This window comes from Osmerus mordax, chromosome 27 (assembly GCF_038355195.1).
Source record: "Osmerus mordax isolate fOsmMor3 chromosome 27, fOsmMor3.pri, whole genome shotgun sequence".
In the NCBI taxonomy this organism is placed as follows: Eukaryota; Metazoa; Chordata; class Actinopteri; order Osmeriformes; family Osmeridae; genus Osmerus; species Osmerus mordax.
Genome location: NC_090076.1, coordinates 4,952,406 through 4,967,869, shown reverse-complemented (window position 1 = coordinate 4,967,869; position 15,464 = coordinate 4,952,406). Strand labels below are relative to the sequence as shown.

General features: G+C 57.7%; 1 protein-coding gene across 1 annotated transcript in view; it reads left to right on the top strand.

Moving 5' to 3' along the window:
• Positions 1 to 15,023, top strand: part of LOC136936572 (PH domain leucine-rich repeat-containing protein phosphatase 1-like) — a 17,191-nt gene extending 2,168 nt beyond the window's left edge. Inside the window, 17 exon segments of the mRNA XM_067230186.1 lie at positions 4,548 to 4,748; positions 4,857 to 4,986; positions 5,202 to 5,300; positions 5,303 to 5,354; positions 6,631 to 6,777; positions 7,530 to 7,757; positions 8,179 to 8,381; positions 8,742 to 8,802; positions 8,893 to 8,988; positions 9,199 to 9,354; positions 9,446 to 9,646; positions 9,971 to 10,133; positions 10,598 to 10,728; positions 10,859 to 10,975; positions 11,080 to 11,274; positions 11,833 to 12,082; positions 13,050 to 15,023. Coding sequence (XP_067086287.1) covers positions 4,548 to 4,748; positions 4,857 to 4,986; positions 5,202 to 5,300; positions 5,303 to 5,354; positions 6,631 to 6,777; positions 7,530 to 7,757; positions 8,179 to 8,381; positions 8,742 to 8,802; positions 8,893 to 8,988; positions 9,199 to 9,354; positions 9,446 to 9,646; positions 9,971 to 10,133; positions 10,598 to 10,728; positions 10,859 to 10,975; positions 11,080 to 11,274; positions 11,833 to 12,082; positions 13,050 to 14,276 — 3,657 coding nt within the window. The 3' untranslated portion in view covers positions 14,277 to 15,023.
• Positions 15,024 to 15,464: the final 441 nt, after the last annotated feature.

The window sequence follows — 15,464 nt, the reverse complement described above, 5'->3', positions numbered from 1 at the left end:
GGAGAAAAACCGGGTTAGCGATGCGGTGGAAGTTTAGCCACAGGGGCTCCTGTTTAGCCAGGGACGCAGGCTTGGCGCGTCGGACCGGATTCTTTCGCAATCCCCCGGGTGCGTTCCCCCCCGGCGGAGCCGCGCCCCGCCCCGGAAGCCGTCGGCTGGCGGGGGGGCTCCGTTCGGTTCACCTCCACTCAACCCCCCCCCCCCCCCCCCAATCCACTCCACCGTTGAGTACACCGTGACTGCCCCCCCATTGTGCCGCGCGTGTGGTCAGTCCAACTGCGGGAACGAAAAAGAATATTCAATTGTCGACTGCCGAGACAAAGACCGGTGTTGTGCCTTCACCAGCTCCCCCCCCTCCCACCCCCCCACACACTGAGTGTGAATAGGGAGACCCATCGAGAGGCTACAGGTGTGTGTGTGTGCGCTCTCGCCACGCGTCAGCTACTGTGAATGCAGTGCGTTGTTGTGGTGGTGGTGGTGGTGGTGGTGTTGTTGTTGTTGTTGTTGTTGTTTTGAGGGGGGGGGGGGGGGGGCGTCTCTGTCGTCGTGTTTTTCCGCGAGGAGACGACGCACGACGTCGACAAAGCCCAAGAGGCCGGAGCTGGCCTCGATCTGTGATGGGATTAACACAACAGGAGATTTGGGGTTTGACCTTGTTTCCACCACGTCAACACAGATGTGGGTGATGGACGAACGAGTCACGCGGAGAGCACAGCACATGGGACGGCCCGTGTTTATTTATTCTTTCAATAGTGAGAGGGACTAATGCCACGTCCGTGTGGCTTGTGAGAGCGTGTGCGCGTGCCCGTGTGTTTCGATGGTCAACCATAGAGGAATGCCCGTCCCTTATTTTTGCGCTCCAAGAATTGGAAGCGACAAAGCCAGTTCCCAGACCTCCCTCAATCTCTCCCAACCCTCCCTCCCTCAATCTCTTCCATCCCTCCCTCCCTCCCAGCTCCCCTCCCTCCTCCCCTCATCCTTTTGCTCCCACACATGAGCATGACAGGGCTACAAAGCCTGGCGCGGAGTTGTGCTGCTGTGAGCTGGGGGGCCCCCGTTCCGGCCAGCACGCCCCATCGACCAGGGAGAAAGCCCAGGGAAAGACAGGCCTGGGGGGGGGCGTGCAGGGGGGCGCAGGGGGGGGGATGGAATCCACGGCATGAGAGAACATAGCAGAGCGGCGCCACTGGCGCGCGCGTTGCGTCAGAGGGACGGGGGCCGAGCAAGAAGGAGAAGCGATCGTGTGATTTTAGAGGAAGAGGACAGGCGGCAAGGAACACAAAGGACAAGAGGCCCTCTAATCGAGCCCGCTTCCCATTTCAGAGGCACGGCCTCACCCAGCAGCCTCCCACCCCCCGGGCTTTCTATTCCCGCGTCGAAAAGTTCCGCCGGCCTGCTTTCATTGGCATATGCTTTAGGCCTGTGTTGGTTTGTGTGTGTGTGTTTGTGTATGTGGGATGTTATTGAGCATTTGTTGTAATGACCAGCTGCTGATAGTTGCCAGTCAGAGGAATTTGAGTCAGCAGATTGCCCCCCCCCCCCCCCTCCGCAAAAGTGCAGTTTGGCTTCTGTATGGCTGTATGGGGATGGCACAGACACACACTCATGCGCACACACACACTTTCAGACTGCTGACTTGGAGAGAAAAGTGACCTCTGTAGAACTCAGATTTCACCTCCTCAGGCTTTCCGATCCACCCGAGACAACGACAGACACAGCCTCCCCTTGGGCCAGGAACTGCAATACCCAGAGGTCATTGCTGCACCCTCAAGGTGAACGGGCCCCTGGTAGGGCGTACTCATCGTGCTTATCCGTCAGGGCCCAAAAAAGCCTCACGCGCTCTCCTTCCAGAAAGGACAGTTTGCGGAGGAGGTTGAGGAGTTGTTGAAGGTCGGCGAAGGCCTGGCTGGAGATCCACAAGCGTCGAGTTCCTGACATCCACCGACATTAACCCCGGTGAATATGTGGGAATGAACATCCCAAGAGAGGCCTGGATTAGGTAAGACAGAGGAATTGATGTTTGAAAAGGCCGGGGGGGGGGGGGGGGGGGGGGGGGGGGTCGGGGGTGCGTTCTCAGACATGGCGGAGTGAGACTTGGGCGAGGACACTGAATGTGTGCCCCATCCCAGACAGGAAACGTTCACAGAGAACCTCGGCTGGACAGGATATTCCCTCCCCCCCCCCCCCCCCTCCCACGTCAAGGAATAGGTGTAGGAGAAGGAAAAGGCATGTATGTATGTACATACTGCCCATGCCTAGGTCTCCACCCTGTGACAGGATATGGGGTTTTCACAGGATGCATTCCACGCTGCCTATATACATAGGCTACAATTTAGCATAATGCTACTACGGCGAACAATACGATAGCTACAACACGAATGGACCATTGGTCTTGAGGGGCTCAATCCTTGTTCCCCGAGCCATGTAGGCTACGCGATGAGGATCGTGACAGGGATTACACAACACTATCAAGAAGTTACAGGCTTGACCGGTCTTTGCTGTATCAACACAGTCGCAAAAAAAGGGAAGAATCCTGGAAAATGTCCAGAGATTTCAGTTGCGTTGCAATAGCGGTAGCATTTCTTTCTCTTTTTTTTCTTTTTTTACTAGAACATTTTCATTGAGTAAATTGTACTGTAACTCAAAGGTGTAATAAAGTGTCTATTACAACGGCAACTTTGTTCAAACAAAGTGAATTCATGTCAAATTCCCACAGAAATATATATAGTTTGATCGAGTGACAGCTTGCACCATGTGACGATTGACTGCGTTGAATGGAGTTTGTGTTTGTTTGCTTGGAGCAATCCCAGTGTGATACACCCATAGGGGACCAGACTCGCTAATAAGGACCCGCCAATCTAAGGGGTTGTTTGCGATGACCTCATGCTCATGGGGGGGGGGGGGCGGTGTCAGATGGCTTGTGTGTTTGTGAGTTGCAGGCTTGCCGGTTGGTCGGCAGGGAGGCCGGTGGCAACGTTTTTGTTTGAATTCGCGGGGGGGGCTCGGATGCGCTCGGCTTACTAATTGGTTCGGGGCCCCTCGTGTAAAAAAGCCCGTTGGAATTCGGTGGCTCGCGCGCACGCACGTGGGATGAGTCCGGCTCTTCCCCGTGTGGAACACTGGGAAGGCGCGGCGGTCCCAGTGCCGTAACTGTTACGTAACGAGAAGCTAATCTGATTCGAAACGGCTCGCTAGCCTGAGTCTAAAGCTGGGGTCTTCCCCTTCCGCCTGGTCTGTCTGCGAGCGAGAAGGACGAGAGGCCGAGAAGGGCGCAGAGAGCGTTTATCAACACCCGAGAGAAAAGTGTCACCACTTCCCCCGGACGCCAATCCCTTTCGTCCGAAAAGAAAACGCGTTGCTCTCGGCTCCGATTTCTCCAAAAACGCAACCCAAGGCGGTTATCTCTCCCGGAATGGATCGTTACTCAAGACCGTCCCCGTCAAGACCGTCCCCGCATTCCACAGATTCTACCACAGACGCCACGGGTTGTCTCCACTCGCGCGGAGCCCCGGCAACTCTCTCTTGCTCTCTTTCCTGTCCTTTTTTCGTCCAGCCTCCATTATTGATGGGGGACCCAAAGGTCCTCCTTCTCTTCTCACCTTTCACTCTTAAAGGGATGGCCGTTTCCAAACAGGCCCCTGTTGGTTGTGGTCTAGACCTTACTGGGCACCGTTGCTGCGGTTTTTCAGATGGACCTCACCCAGAGGTTGTCTTTCTGCCTGTCCACCCCGCAGCCGTGGCCTTCGCTTGCTCAACGAGGCTGGCTCGTAGACGTCTGGGGAGCCGGGGGGGGGGGTTCGGGTGCCACCGAGGGGTTTAACATGGACAAATCACGCTGGAGCGAAGGATCAGGCTCGCTCTCTCGCTCTCTCAACCCCCCCCCAGGCTAATGTGATTCGCTTACGTAACGGTAGTTCCCTCACCCGCGCTCTCAGGAAAAGGGCGATTCGTTGTGGAGGTTTTGCGTTTTCTTTTTTTTCCTCTCCACTCCAAGGAGTCCACTCCTTTTCCTAAGTACCAACATGAACACAGACTTTTCTTTTTAAGCTGTCTGTTGTGTTAAGCTAATACAGACCTCATGGCTGGTCCGCAGTCAAATTCCCTGTGCCTTCCTTAGTTGGTAGTTCTCAGGTGCACTGTCCAATTCACATTGTTATATATTGTATCATTTTGTTTGGGGGATTTTGTAGTAATACAAAGTTTGCCAACTATGTTACGTGCACGTTAGAATATATTACATTACCGAACTACTCATGCTATATCCTATAGCAAAGGAACACTTGGTAATGTCAAGGCCAGCAAAGTTAGTTCTATCTGGAATGCCTGTGCCTCACCCTTCCTCTGGGTTCGAGGAATCTGTCACTACCTTGGCCTCTAGCTCAGGGTCAGGATGTAACCTAAACCACGACCTGTCACTAAAGCCTGCCTCTCTCTCTCCCTCCCTCTCTCTCGCACACGCACGCACGCACGCTCTCTCTTCTCTACCTCTCTATCCGCCTCGCTCTCTCTCTCCCCTTTCACCTACTTTCCTCTCTTCCCACCCCCAGGTAAGCCCCGCGGCGCGGGCAGCTCCGAGCGCGTGCAGCTGTCGGGCGTGTTTCAACGTGCGCAAGGGGCAAGCTGGCCCTCCCGGTGAGCCGCTGGTCGCGGCGCCAGGTCACCCTGAGGCGGCACCTGCCTGTTCGTGTCCTCCGTCAAGCACGCCCACACGGGCAAGACGCACATCCTGCCCCTCGTCGGGGGGAAAGGTAAGGCCGACCGGGGGAGCGCCCAGGCGGGACGGGGTGGGGGTGGTGGTGGTGGTAGGCCCGCCAAAGGTTAAGATGCCCTCTGGCGTGTGCTGTGCCGGTTCCAAGGTGGAGGAGGTGAGGAGACACAGTCACTGCTTGGCCTTCAGCTCGGCCGGAACCCAGAGTCAGACGTACTACGTAAGCTACAGCTCCTACACCGAGCACCTGCGCTGGCACCGACACGCGGCCAAGGTGGGTGTGTGTGTGTGTGTGTGGGGGGGGGGGGGGGGGGGGCATGTCCTGTCAGTTTTAGCAAAGCTCCCACTGGGAAATCGATGCGCAATTGTCCCGGCACATTTAGAAAGGGCGACGTTTAATCGAGTTGGGCTAAGACGTTGGCGCCGTTTGGCGTCGCGCAAGCGTGTGTGTGTATGTGGTCGGCGTCTAACCCCCTGCCCCCTCCCCCTTCAGATGGCGTCCCAGCGGGTGAGGTGAGCTCCGTGGACCTGTCCTGCTGCAGCCTGGAGGAGCTGCCCCCCAAGCTGTTCTACAGCCACGACCTGACCCACCTCACCTCAAGCACAACTTCCTGTCGCCGCACAGGGGCCTCGCGCACCTCACCAGGTCCGGGGGGCCCTCTCTCCATCCGCCTCGCTGTCCAGTCCGCCCGTCTCGTCTTTTTCCTCATCTCTCTCCTCCTCCGTCTCTCTCTCTGTCTCTCTCCATTTGTCCATCTCAGTCAAGTAGTAAGATGATGCAAATGGTGGCTGTGTGTGTGTGTGGAGGGAGGGAGGTTTTCTTAAGGTTTCATGTCCTTCGACAGCCTCTCTGTTAAGAAACAACCATATGGTCTGTGATGTAGCATTGGATTCAGGGGGAGAGAAGGGAACAGAAGATAAACAAAGGGAAAAAGAAAAAAGCTTGAGAAAGAAGCCGAAAGGGCGAGAACCGCCTCCGGGAGCGACTCAGAGGAGAAGGGTGACAGCTCGACATCATCCAGCCCGACCCCTGACCCCCCGGCTTGGCAGACCAGTCATGTTTCAGCCTCGGGCCAGCGTCTTATCGGCAGAACCGGCGAAACTCCAGCTAGCTCCTGCCTGGGGCGGGGCTGGCGCTCTACGATGCTGCAGAGACCGAAAGAAGCCGATCGTTACCCCCGCTCCGGTGTGCCTTTGCGCCGGAACGTTCTCCCTGCAGACCTCGCCATGCTATCTCGGCGTGCACGTCATTCCCCTGGCTCGTCACAATCTGTCGGGACACACCCCCCCCCCCCCCCCCCCCGTAATCTCGCGCTCTCTCTCTTTTTCCTCCCCTCCCTCACCCCTCTCTCTTTTCCTCCGAGCCCCTCCCCCACCCCCCTCTCTCTCTCTTTCTCACTCTCTCTCCGGCTCTTCTTTCGTTGGCTCTCGTGCCTGTGATGGGAACAGCTCTGTGCTTCCATTGTTCCTCCGTAAACACCAGCTTCCCGGGGGGGGGGTTGGGCGGGATTGGAGAGGGAGGGGTTGGGGGGCTTAGGAATGTTTGGCTTTCCCTCGGAAAAGACGCGGGTCCGGGCACGGCCTATCACGCCGTCCCCTCAGTGACCCGGCTCACTCAGCCCTGGGAAGACCAGGAATCCCCCCCGCACACACACACACACACACGCGTTGCCAAATAGCAAGAGGACAAAAGGCGTGGCCGTATCCACGCAACAATCTCCCGAATGCTGTGCGATCGTTGACAGGTTTCAACAACCTCTGCTGTGTTGCTCTCACAGAAGGGGTGGGGGGGGGCGGGGTGGTTTGTTGGGTAACTTGAGGTTATGCACTCGAAATCAAATCTTCCACACATTTTAGGCTAAGGAGAGATGAGAGCGCCCAACCCCTCCCTAACCCTCCGTGTGTTTGTGCTTCTCCGGCAGGTTCTGCAGGCTGCGCAGCCTCAACCTCTCCAACAACCGCCTGCGGGAGTTCCCCACGGCGCTCTGCGACATCGCCTCGCTGACGGAACTCAACCTGTCCGGCAACCGTCTGTCCTGCCTGCCCTCGGCCCTGGGTTCCATGCACAAGTGAGGGGGGGGAAGGGGGGGAGGGGGGAGGGGGGGGGGGGGGGTCAGAGGTGGAGAAATGAGAAGCGCTCCCGTCCTGAGAGGAACAGGCTGACCGCGGCCCACGGTAGACGTTTCTGAAAGGAGAAATGTGTCAGCCTGCCTCGGTCTGTTTATTTTCACGTATTCGAGCTGTCAGCGCTCCGGGGACTCGACTTTCACCGGCGTTGTGGCCAAACACCCCCTCCTGGTGGCAGCCGGTATAGCACCCGCCGCACTCCGGCCGGGGAGACGGGCGTCGATTAATAAATCAAAGACCGGGGGGGGGGGGGGAGAATGCGAGATTCGACATCGCTGTCATTTACTCTCCTCGCCTGACCGATATTTCAGACCGCCGACATCCGTTCCACCGGACCAGGGAACAGAGTGTTTATGTAGATACTGCAGAATATACGTCATAGGAGGCATAACATGGGGATTACACGCGTGTGGGCCATATGTATTTATGGATTTGGTGTTGTTGTGTAGCCATGTCGTTTACAGAACGAGCTTAATCGGATGTAAACCCACCAACGGGGGAAACAAAGCTGATTTCAGACATGTTGTAATAGGATTTAGAAGATTATGCCCTTTAAAAATATATATATATTGTAGAATTTGATCGTGGTTTTTCGTTAGACCCAGTTTCGTGTTTTAAACGGGATAAAGCATACAAAGAGAGTGCAATAGTAACCCAGTGTGTGTGTGTGTGTGTGTTGTGTCTTCCCCTCCAGCCTCCAGACCCTCCTCCTGGACGGGAACGCCCTGAGCTCCCTGCCTGCGGCGCTGGGCTCCCTGGAGGCCCTCACCTACCTGGGCCTGTCCTTCAACCGCTTGGCCTGCATCCCCCCGGCCCTGGAGAACCTCCGCGGGGTGGAGCGACTCTGCCTGGCCGGGAACCAGCTCTCCGCCCTGGACATGAGCGGCCTTCAGTGGCTGCCCGCCCGGCATATTGACCTCAGGTACGCTGGACGTGACTATGGCGGGGTGGAGGGGACGACTTCTAACCCTCCAGGGGGTCTGGGGGGGGGGCATGCTGACCCGTAAGAACATTTTAAAGTTGAATAAATCCATTTGGCGCACTTTGAGGGCAGGGTTGAGAGCCTGTGAGGAACTCAACGCTCTCGTAAACAATTGTGAGCTCTAGTAAGGAATTGCATCAAACACATCGGTCGTACACATGAACGGCGATGACCGACGGCTCCCGATGCTGGACGCTGGAAGTCCTCTCAGGTGGAGAAGCAGAACGCTGGCGTTTCATTCAGACAATGCCGCTCCTTTGGATATCCTCAACGCGTGCATTCGTCACCTCACCTGTCCCCTGTTACCAACAACCACGTGTGTTGACAACATCTGCATTTGTGTGTCGCGTGTCCCCGGCAGGCTGAACCCCCTCCTGGGCGCGGTGGCGGGCGAGGCCGGCCTCCTGAGTCACGTGGCCCAGCTGGACGTGAGGGACGCCGGGCTCCGGGCGCTGGACGTGCGCGCCCTCTCCAGGCTGGAGCTGCTGCGCTGCGACAGGAACGCCCTCGCGCGCCTCAGAGTGGTCGGCCACGCGCTCAAGAGTCTGCACGCGGCGGATAACGGTGGGCTCGCGCGCACACGCGCACACGCGCACACACGCACACACACTGAACATTTTGAAGGGAGGGGGGAAAAGGCTGGCGTACGCACACGCACACTTTAAAAAAGCGGAAAAGGAAACTCTAGAAGTAGAGTTATGCGCTTCTGATGATGTTGTTGTTGTTGTTGTTGTTGCACTGTGTCCTGTAAACACAGGCTGAACAGTGCCTGTGCTGCAATACTGTTACACCTGTTCGCTTCTAGCCCCGGATTATCTGACAGACTTTGCGTGCACCGCCAAACTAAAAGCTCGGTGCTCGGCATCTGTTAAAAATCCACAAACGTCACGATCGATTTGAGTAATCGTACCCGTCCCGTTTCAGAGCTGACAGAGCTGGAGGTGGACCCTATCCCAGAATGCCTCACCCTCCTGGACGCGTCCGGGTGAGAATCTCCTCCCTCCGTCAAACCCGTGCCGACCCGCCCCCCCCCCCCCGACCTCCCGGTTTGACCGTGAGCCGTCTTGCGTTGCAGGAACAAGCTGGAGTCCGTCCCTGCCTGGGTGTGCGACAGCGGCAAGCTGGAGGTGCTGGACGTCAGTCACAACTCCATCTCTGAGCTGCCTGTACGGTAAGCAACACACGCACGCACACGCACGACGTCCCTCTCGTGATGCGAGCGCCGGAGGAGGACCAAAATGCAGGGAAGAGGCACGCAGGCAGGATTCCAAACCCCGCCCCCAAATCTGCCACTTCACACCCTGCCAGTCCTAGTCCCCCCTCATGTTCTCCTGACTTGGTGTCCGTGTCCTCCTCCCCCCCCCCCCCCCCCCCCCCCCAGGTTGCTGAGCGGAGGCAGCCTGAGGAAGCTGCTGCTGGGCTGGAACCGCCTCCGCCGCCTCCCCGAGCGCGTGGAGCGCTCTCACCTGGAGGTGCTGGACGTCCAGCACAACCAGCTCACGGAGCTGCCCCACAACCTCTTCATCAAAGCCCAGAGGTGAAGACGCGTCCAGCCACGGCCTCGTTGGCCGGAATGTCGACGTTTCGGGAGGAACTTGGTCTCAAATGTCCTTGTGTCTTTTCGGCAGCTTGCGCTATCTCAACGCTTCGGCCAATAAGCTGGAGAGCATCCCCCCGGCCAGCCAATCGGAGGAGAGCTTCAGCAGCCTGCAGGAGCTGTATCTGACCAACAACGGCCTGACGGACAAGAGCGTGCCGCTGCTGACCGGACACGCCCACCTCCGCGTGCTTCACCTGGCGTACAACCAGCTGCTGGTCTTCCCGGCCAGGTAAACATCTCTCCCTGTGTCTCTCTCTCTCTCTCTCTCTCTCTCTCTCTCTCTCTCTCTCTCTCTCCCTTGCTGTCTCTTTCTCTCTGTCTCTCCCTCACTCTCTCTCTGTCTTGCTATATGTCTCTCTCTCTCTCTCTGTCACTCCTTTTCTCTCTGTCTTGGTCTCTCTCTCTCTGTCCGTGTCTCTCTCTCTCTCTATGTCTTCCTCACTCACATTCTCACACGCGCGCACGCACACACACACGCGCCTCAGTCCCGTCCCCTGACGACCCCGTTTCCCCCCCCCCCTCTCCCCCCCCCCCCGTGTCGTTGGCTGTGCAGCAAGATGGCCCGCCTGGAGCAGCTGGAGGAGCTGGACCTGAGCGGCAACCGCCTGCGCTCGGTGCCCACCACCATCCTGAGCTGCCCCCGCATGCACACGCTGGCCGCCCACTCCAACTGCATCAGCACCTTCCCCGAGGCCCTGCAGCTGGCCCACATCAAGGTCTGCCTCAGCCACACACGGCTCATTAGTAAGGGCTCGCTGCGGCCGCTACTGTCAGGGCGGCCGGGGTCGGTTGATAGGAGGAAGGGGGTCAAGGTCCTGTGCGTACGCCAACAGTTAAGCCTTGTGCTTGCTCTCTCTCTCTCTCTCTCTCTCTCTCTCTTTCCATCCCTCTCTCCAGGTCAGAAGATCCCCTCTAATCTCATAACAGATATCCTCTAATCCCCGCCTCTGTTCTTAGATGAGTCACCCCAGTCTAGCCTCAGTCTGCCAGGCATGGACTCTACTGTCTTTCTGTGCTGACCTCTCCTTCTCTCTCTCTCTCTCTCTCTCTCTGCCTCTCTCTCTCTGCCTCTCTCTCTCTGCCCCCCCCCCCCTCTCTCTCTCTCTCTCTCTGCCTCTCTCTCTCTGCCCCCCTCTCTGCCTCACTCTCTCTCTCTCTCTCTCTCTCTCTCTCTCTCCAGTGTGTGGACCTGAGCTGTAATGAGCTGACGGAGGTGTCTCTTCCCGAGACTCTGCCTCCCAAGCTGCAGGAGCTGGACCTGACGGGCAACCCTCGCCTGAGCCTGGACCACAAGAGCCTGGAGCTGCTCAAGTACGGACGCCCACACGCACATACACTGTGCGAAACGCTCCCATACACACTGACATTGCATCCTCCCTCCATGTCGACTCTCTCCATCCGTCCCCCTCTTACCCACTCCCCCCCCCTTGTCCCCCTGCAGTAATATCCGCTGTTTCCGCGTGGACCCCTCTCCATCCTCCCAGGGGGCCAGCGAGGGGCCCGGGGCCCCCGCCGTCTGGAGCCACGGCTACACCGAGGCCTCGGGGGTCAAAAACAGGTACGCCCCCCCCCGCCTCTCCCCGGCTCGCTCTCTCAGCCCCTCGTTCTCCCTGCATGCGTGGTGCTGGTTTAGCTGACTGTGTGCGTGTGTGTGTGTCCCAGGCTGTGCGTGGCGGCCCTGACGCTGGACGGGTTCCGCGGCGGGCGCGAGGCTCTGTACGGGGTGTTCGACGGCGACCGGAACGGCGAGGTGCCCGGCCTGCTGCAGTGCACCATGGGAGACGTGCTGGCCGAGGAGCAGCACAGGAGCGGGGGGGGGGAGGACTACCTGACCAACACCTTCCTCACCATGCACAGGTACACACACACACACTCACTCACTTACACAGCCTACTTCCTCTCACACACGCACTCACTTCCTCTCACACACACTCTCACACACTCTCACACACACACACACACGCACTCACTCTCTTACACAACCTACTTACTCACACACTCACACACACACTCACTTACTCTCACACACACTCTCACACGCGCACACACACACTCACTCAATTTCTTATACAACCTACTTACTCTCTCACACACACACACACTCACTCACTTACACAACCTACTTACTCACAGACACACACACTCACTCACTTACACAACCTACTTACTCACACACACTCACTCACTTACACAGCCTACTTCCTCTCACACACGCACTCACTTACCTTCACACACACACACACTCACTTACACAACCTACTTACTCACACACACACACTCACTCACTTACACCACTTACTTACTCACACACACACTCACTCTCTTACACAACCTACTTACTCACACACACACTCACACACGCTCTCACACACGCGCACGCCCATCAGTAACGTTGCCGTGCCGTCCTCACCCCAGGAAACTGGGCACGGCAGGTCAGAGGCTGGGCGGCTCGGCGGCCCTCTGCCACATCCGCCACGACCCGGTGACCCCGCCCGGCCCCGCCCCCGCCCACGCCGGCTGCTTCACCCTGGCCGCGGCCAACGTGGGCAAGTGCCAGGCGGTGCTGTGCCGGGACGGCAGGGCACTCCCGCTCTCCAGCGCGCACACCGTCCGGCAGGAGGGCGAGTACCGGAGGATACGCCAGCACAACGCCATCGTCACAGAGGTGGGGGGGGCTCATCCTGCTGAGCTGGAAGACGTACTTAGGAAGTGTGTGTGTGTGTGGTAATAGTTGTGTCCATCTAAAGGGTTTTAAGAAGTACTTAAGAGGTGTGTGCTGTAGGGCTGGGCAATATATGGAATATTACATTACATTTAGTCATTTAGCAGACGCTCTTATCCAGAGCGACTTACAGTAAGTACAGGGACATTCCCCCCGAGGCAAGTAGGGTGAAGTGCCTTGCCCAAGGACACAACGTCAGTTTTGCATGGCCGGGAATCGAACCAACAACCTTCTGATTAATAGCCCGACTCCCTAACCCCTCAGCCATCTGACCCCCTGAATATCAGCGATAATATAGCCCAAAAAATTACGACGATGTAAAATTTGAAAATATTGTGAAAATTGATGTAAAATTAAAATAAAATATATATAATTTTTTTTACAAAGAGCATGTGCACAAACTAAAAATTGCACGTGCTATTTTTGTCTATTTTTGTCCTGTCACATAAGGACCTCTGCATAAATTGTTCCATGTGAGGTCCATTTTGTCAAGTTGCAAGTACCATGTTATGGCAACTGCTTACATTTATTTGCACTACACATTTTGTACTTTGTAACAATAGCTGTTCTATCTCAATTGTTTTTGGGGGCAAAAGAAAATCATCTTGTATGTGTGTGCGCTGGTAGATTTGTATCCATCCAAGTTATTTTATAATGTGTTTGTGTTCATAACAAACCATCGTTGTGTTTACCAAATTTTACCCAATACAAAAACAAATAAAACTAATTTTCTTGTAACCTTGGCAATGTGGGGGATGTGAGACAGCCCAACGGTTAAAAGAAAATGCTTCACTTTGTTTTTGTATGCGGTAAAGTTGTCGCAATACGACGGCGGGTCACAATGACTGATGGGTCAGAATGACCCGAAGATAACACAAGGGTTGATAGCCGTTCCTCCTCTTTTTTCCAGGACAACAAGGTCAACGGCGTGACCGACTCCACCCGCATCATGGGCTACTCCTTCCTGTGCCCTGCCGTGACCCCGCGGCCCCACATCTCCACGGTAACCCTCACCCCCCAGGACGAGTTCTTCCTGCTGGGCAGCCGGGGCCTGTGGGACGCGCTGTCCCCCGGCGAGGCGGTGGAGGCCGTGCGGAACGTCCCGGACGCCCTGGCGGCCGCCAAGAAGCTGGTGACGCTGGCGCAGAGCTACGGCTGCGCCGACAGCCTGGGCGCCGTGGTGGTCCAGCTGAGCATCACCCAAGACTGCTGCTCCTACTGCGAGCCCCCGCCGCCGCCCCCCAGCCCGGGCCCGGCCCCGCACGGCCCCCACGCCTCGCACCCCCCCTACCCGCCCTCCGACGGCCTCCTGCCCCCCGCCGCCCCGCCCTCCTCCTCCGGGCTAGGCAGCGAGCTAAGCAGCGAGGTGAGCGCGTCGGAGATGAGCAGCGAGGTGGGCTCCACCGCCTCCTCGGACGAGCCGGCGGCCCACGCCCCGCCCCCGCGGGGCGGGGCGCCACCGTTGCCGGGGGGCGGAGGTGGAGGGGCGCCGTTCCAGAGGCAGTTCTCGGGGGCGCTGTCCGACAACGGGCTGGACAGCGAGGACGAGGAGCCCATCGCCGGCGTGTTCTCCAACGGCAGCCGCGTGGAGGTGGAGGCCGACGTGCACTGCCGGCGCGCCCGCGACCAGCCCCCCCCAACCCCCGCCCCGGCCTCCCCGCCCCGGGCCCCCTCCGCCGCTCCCCCGGGGAGCCCCTCCCCCGCCCACCTCCCTCCCGGCCGTCGCCCCCCTGCTAGCCCGGCCCCGCCTCCACCCAGGCACGACCCCGCGCCCTCCGAGGCCGGGCACGCAGGAAGCCGGGGGGGCGGCGCCGGCGAGCCCGACCCGTGTCCGCCCGGCGGAGAGGCGTGGCCAGGGGCGGCCAAGACCTCCACCCTGGGCCGGAAGGGGCGGGGCAACGGCTCGGTGGCGTGCGAGGGGCGGAGCCAGGACCGGATCGAGGAGGCGGCCGACGCCCCCGTCAGGAAGCAGGGCGGCTACTTCAACGCCCCGGCGCAGCCCGACCCGGACGACCAGCTCATCATCCCCCCGGAGCTGGAGGACGAGGTCCGGCAGATCATGAAACAGCAGCAGGAACAGCAGGAGCACACCCCCCCGCCACAGCAGCCCGCAGACTGCTACATCACGCCACTATGACTCGGCAGGGACAGAACACGCACAGCTCCCTACACAAACCCACGCCTTCAGAGTATTCCGAACAAGTGTTACCTGTCACGGACCGGCAGGACTGTTTTAATTCGCTTTTGATTTTATACTTTTACTGTTACGGCCCGTTTTACTGTTTCTTCTTTTTTTTTTTTTTATAACACTTGTTTCACGCATTACTGCTTCGCACAAATTTAATATAAATAGATTTTGACTATATCCTTATATGTGACGAACGAAGCACTTAACGTTTCGTTCTCCTTTCGGTTCGGAATGGAGCCGTACGACGGGTGAAGCGGGCGCGTTTCCGCCCAAGGGAACCGCTCCCGGCAACGCGGCGGAGACACCCTCCCCCCCAGGTCGCCGTGGCGTTCGTCGCCCCCCCCCCCCCCGGGAGCCGTAGGAGCGGAGCGACGAGCGTTTTCGACTAACTCCTAGGAGTTGCACACGCCCATAAGTGACCTAGTCACTGAAAGTGTACTAATCTTCTCTGAGAGAAAAGACAATTGTTTCACAAGGCTGTTTATCCAGAGGTGTTTGTCTGAGGGAGGTTGGGGGGGGGGGGGAAGGGGGGGTGCTAGTGAGCACCCGGGAGGGGAGAGAGCACTGGAAAGAGATATTTACTGTCTGTAAACGAGCCCCACCAGCTCAACGAATGTTCCGGCACAAAGTGATTTACTTCTACTTCTTGACAATTGCAAGTCATGACAAATGCTACTTTTGCAATAATAAACCAGTTTTCCAATAACCCTAAGGATTGTGCTGGTCTTCACTGTGCGTGGTGTGTTCAGTTGTGGCTGAATGTAGATATGCAGTGTTGTTTACACAGCACTCCAACCAGTGACATGAGACAAACATGTCAAACGGAACACGCGCCAGCCGTGTCCTGTTGCTATGAAGCGACACCATTATTGCGACCCCCGTCGTTGTTGTTCACTCCAGAAGGTTCTTTGAACCCAATGACATCACAGAGATTCACCAAGCCATGACCCGTCAATGGAGGGCCATTGTGTAAGCCGTCGTGACATCGGCAAAGAGGAGATGCAGTGATGTCATAGCTGGCTGTTTGCCCGAGTGATGCCTAGACAGGACAGCTGAACCGAGTACGGTGCAGGGGGTTGTGGGTGCTACTGCCGTATATCTGCTGCCCTCAGCAGGTCATCTGGTGTAACGGCACCC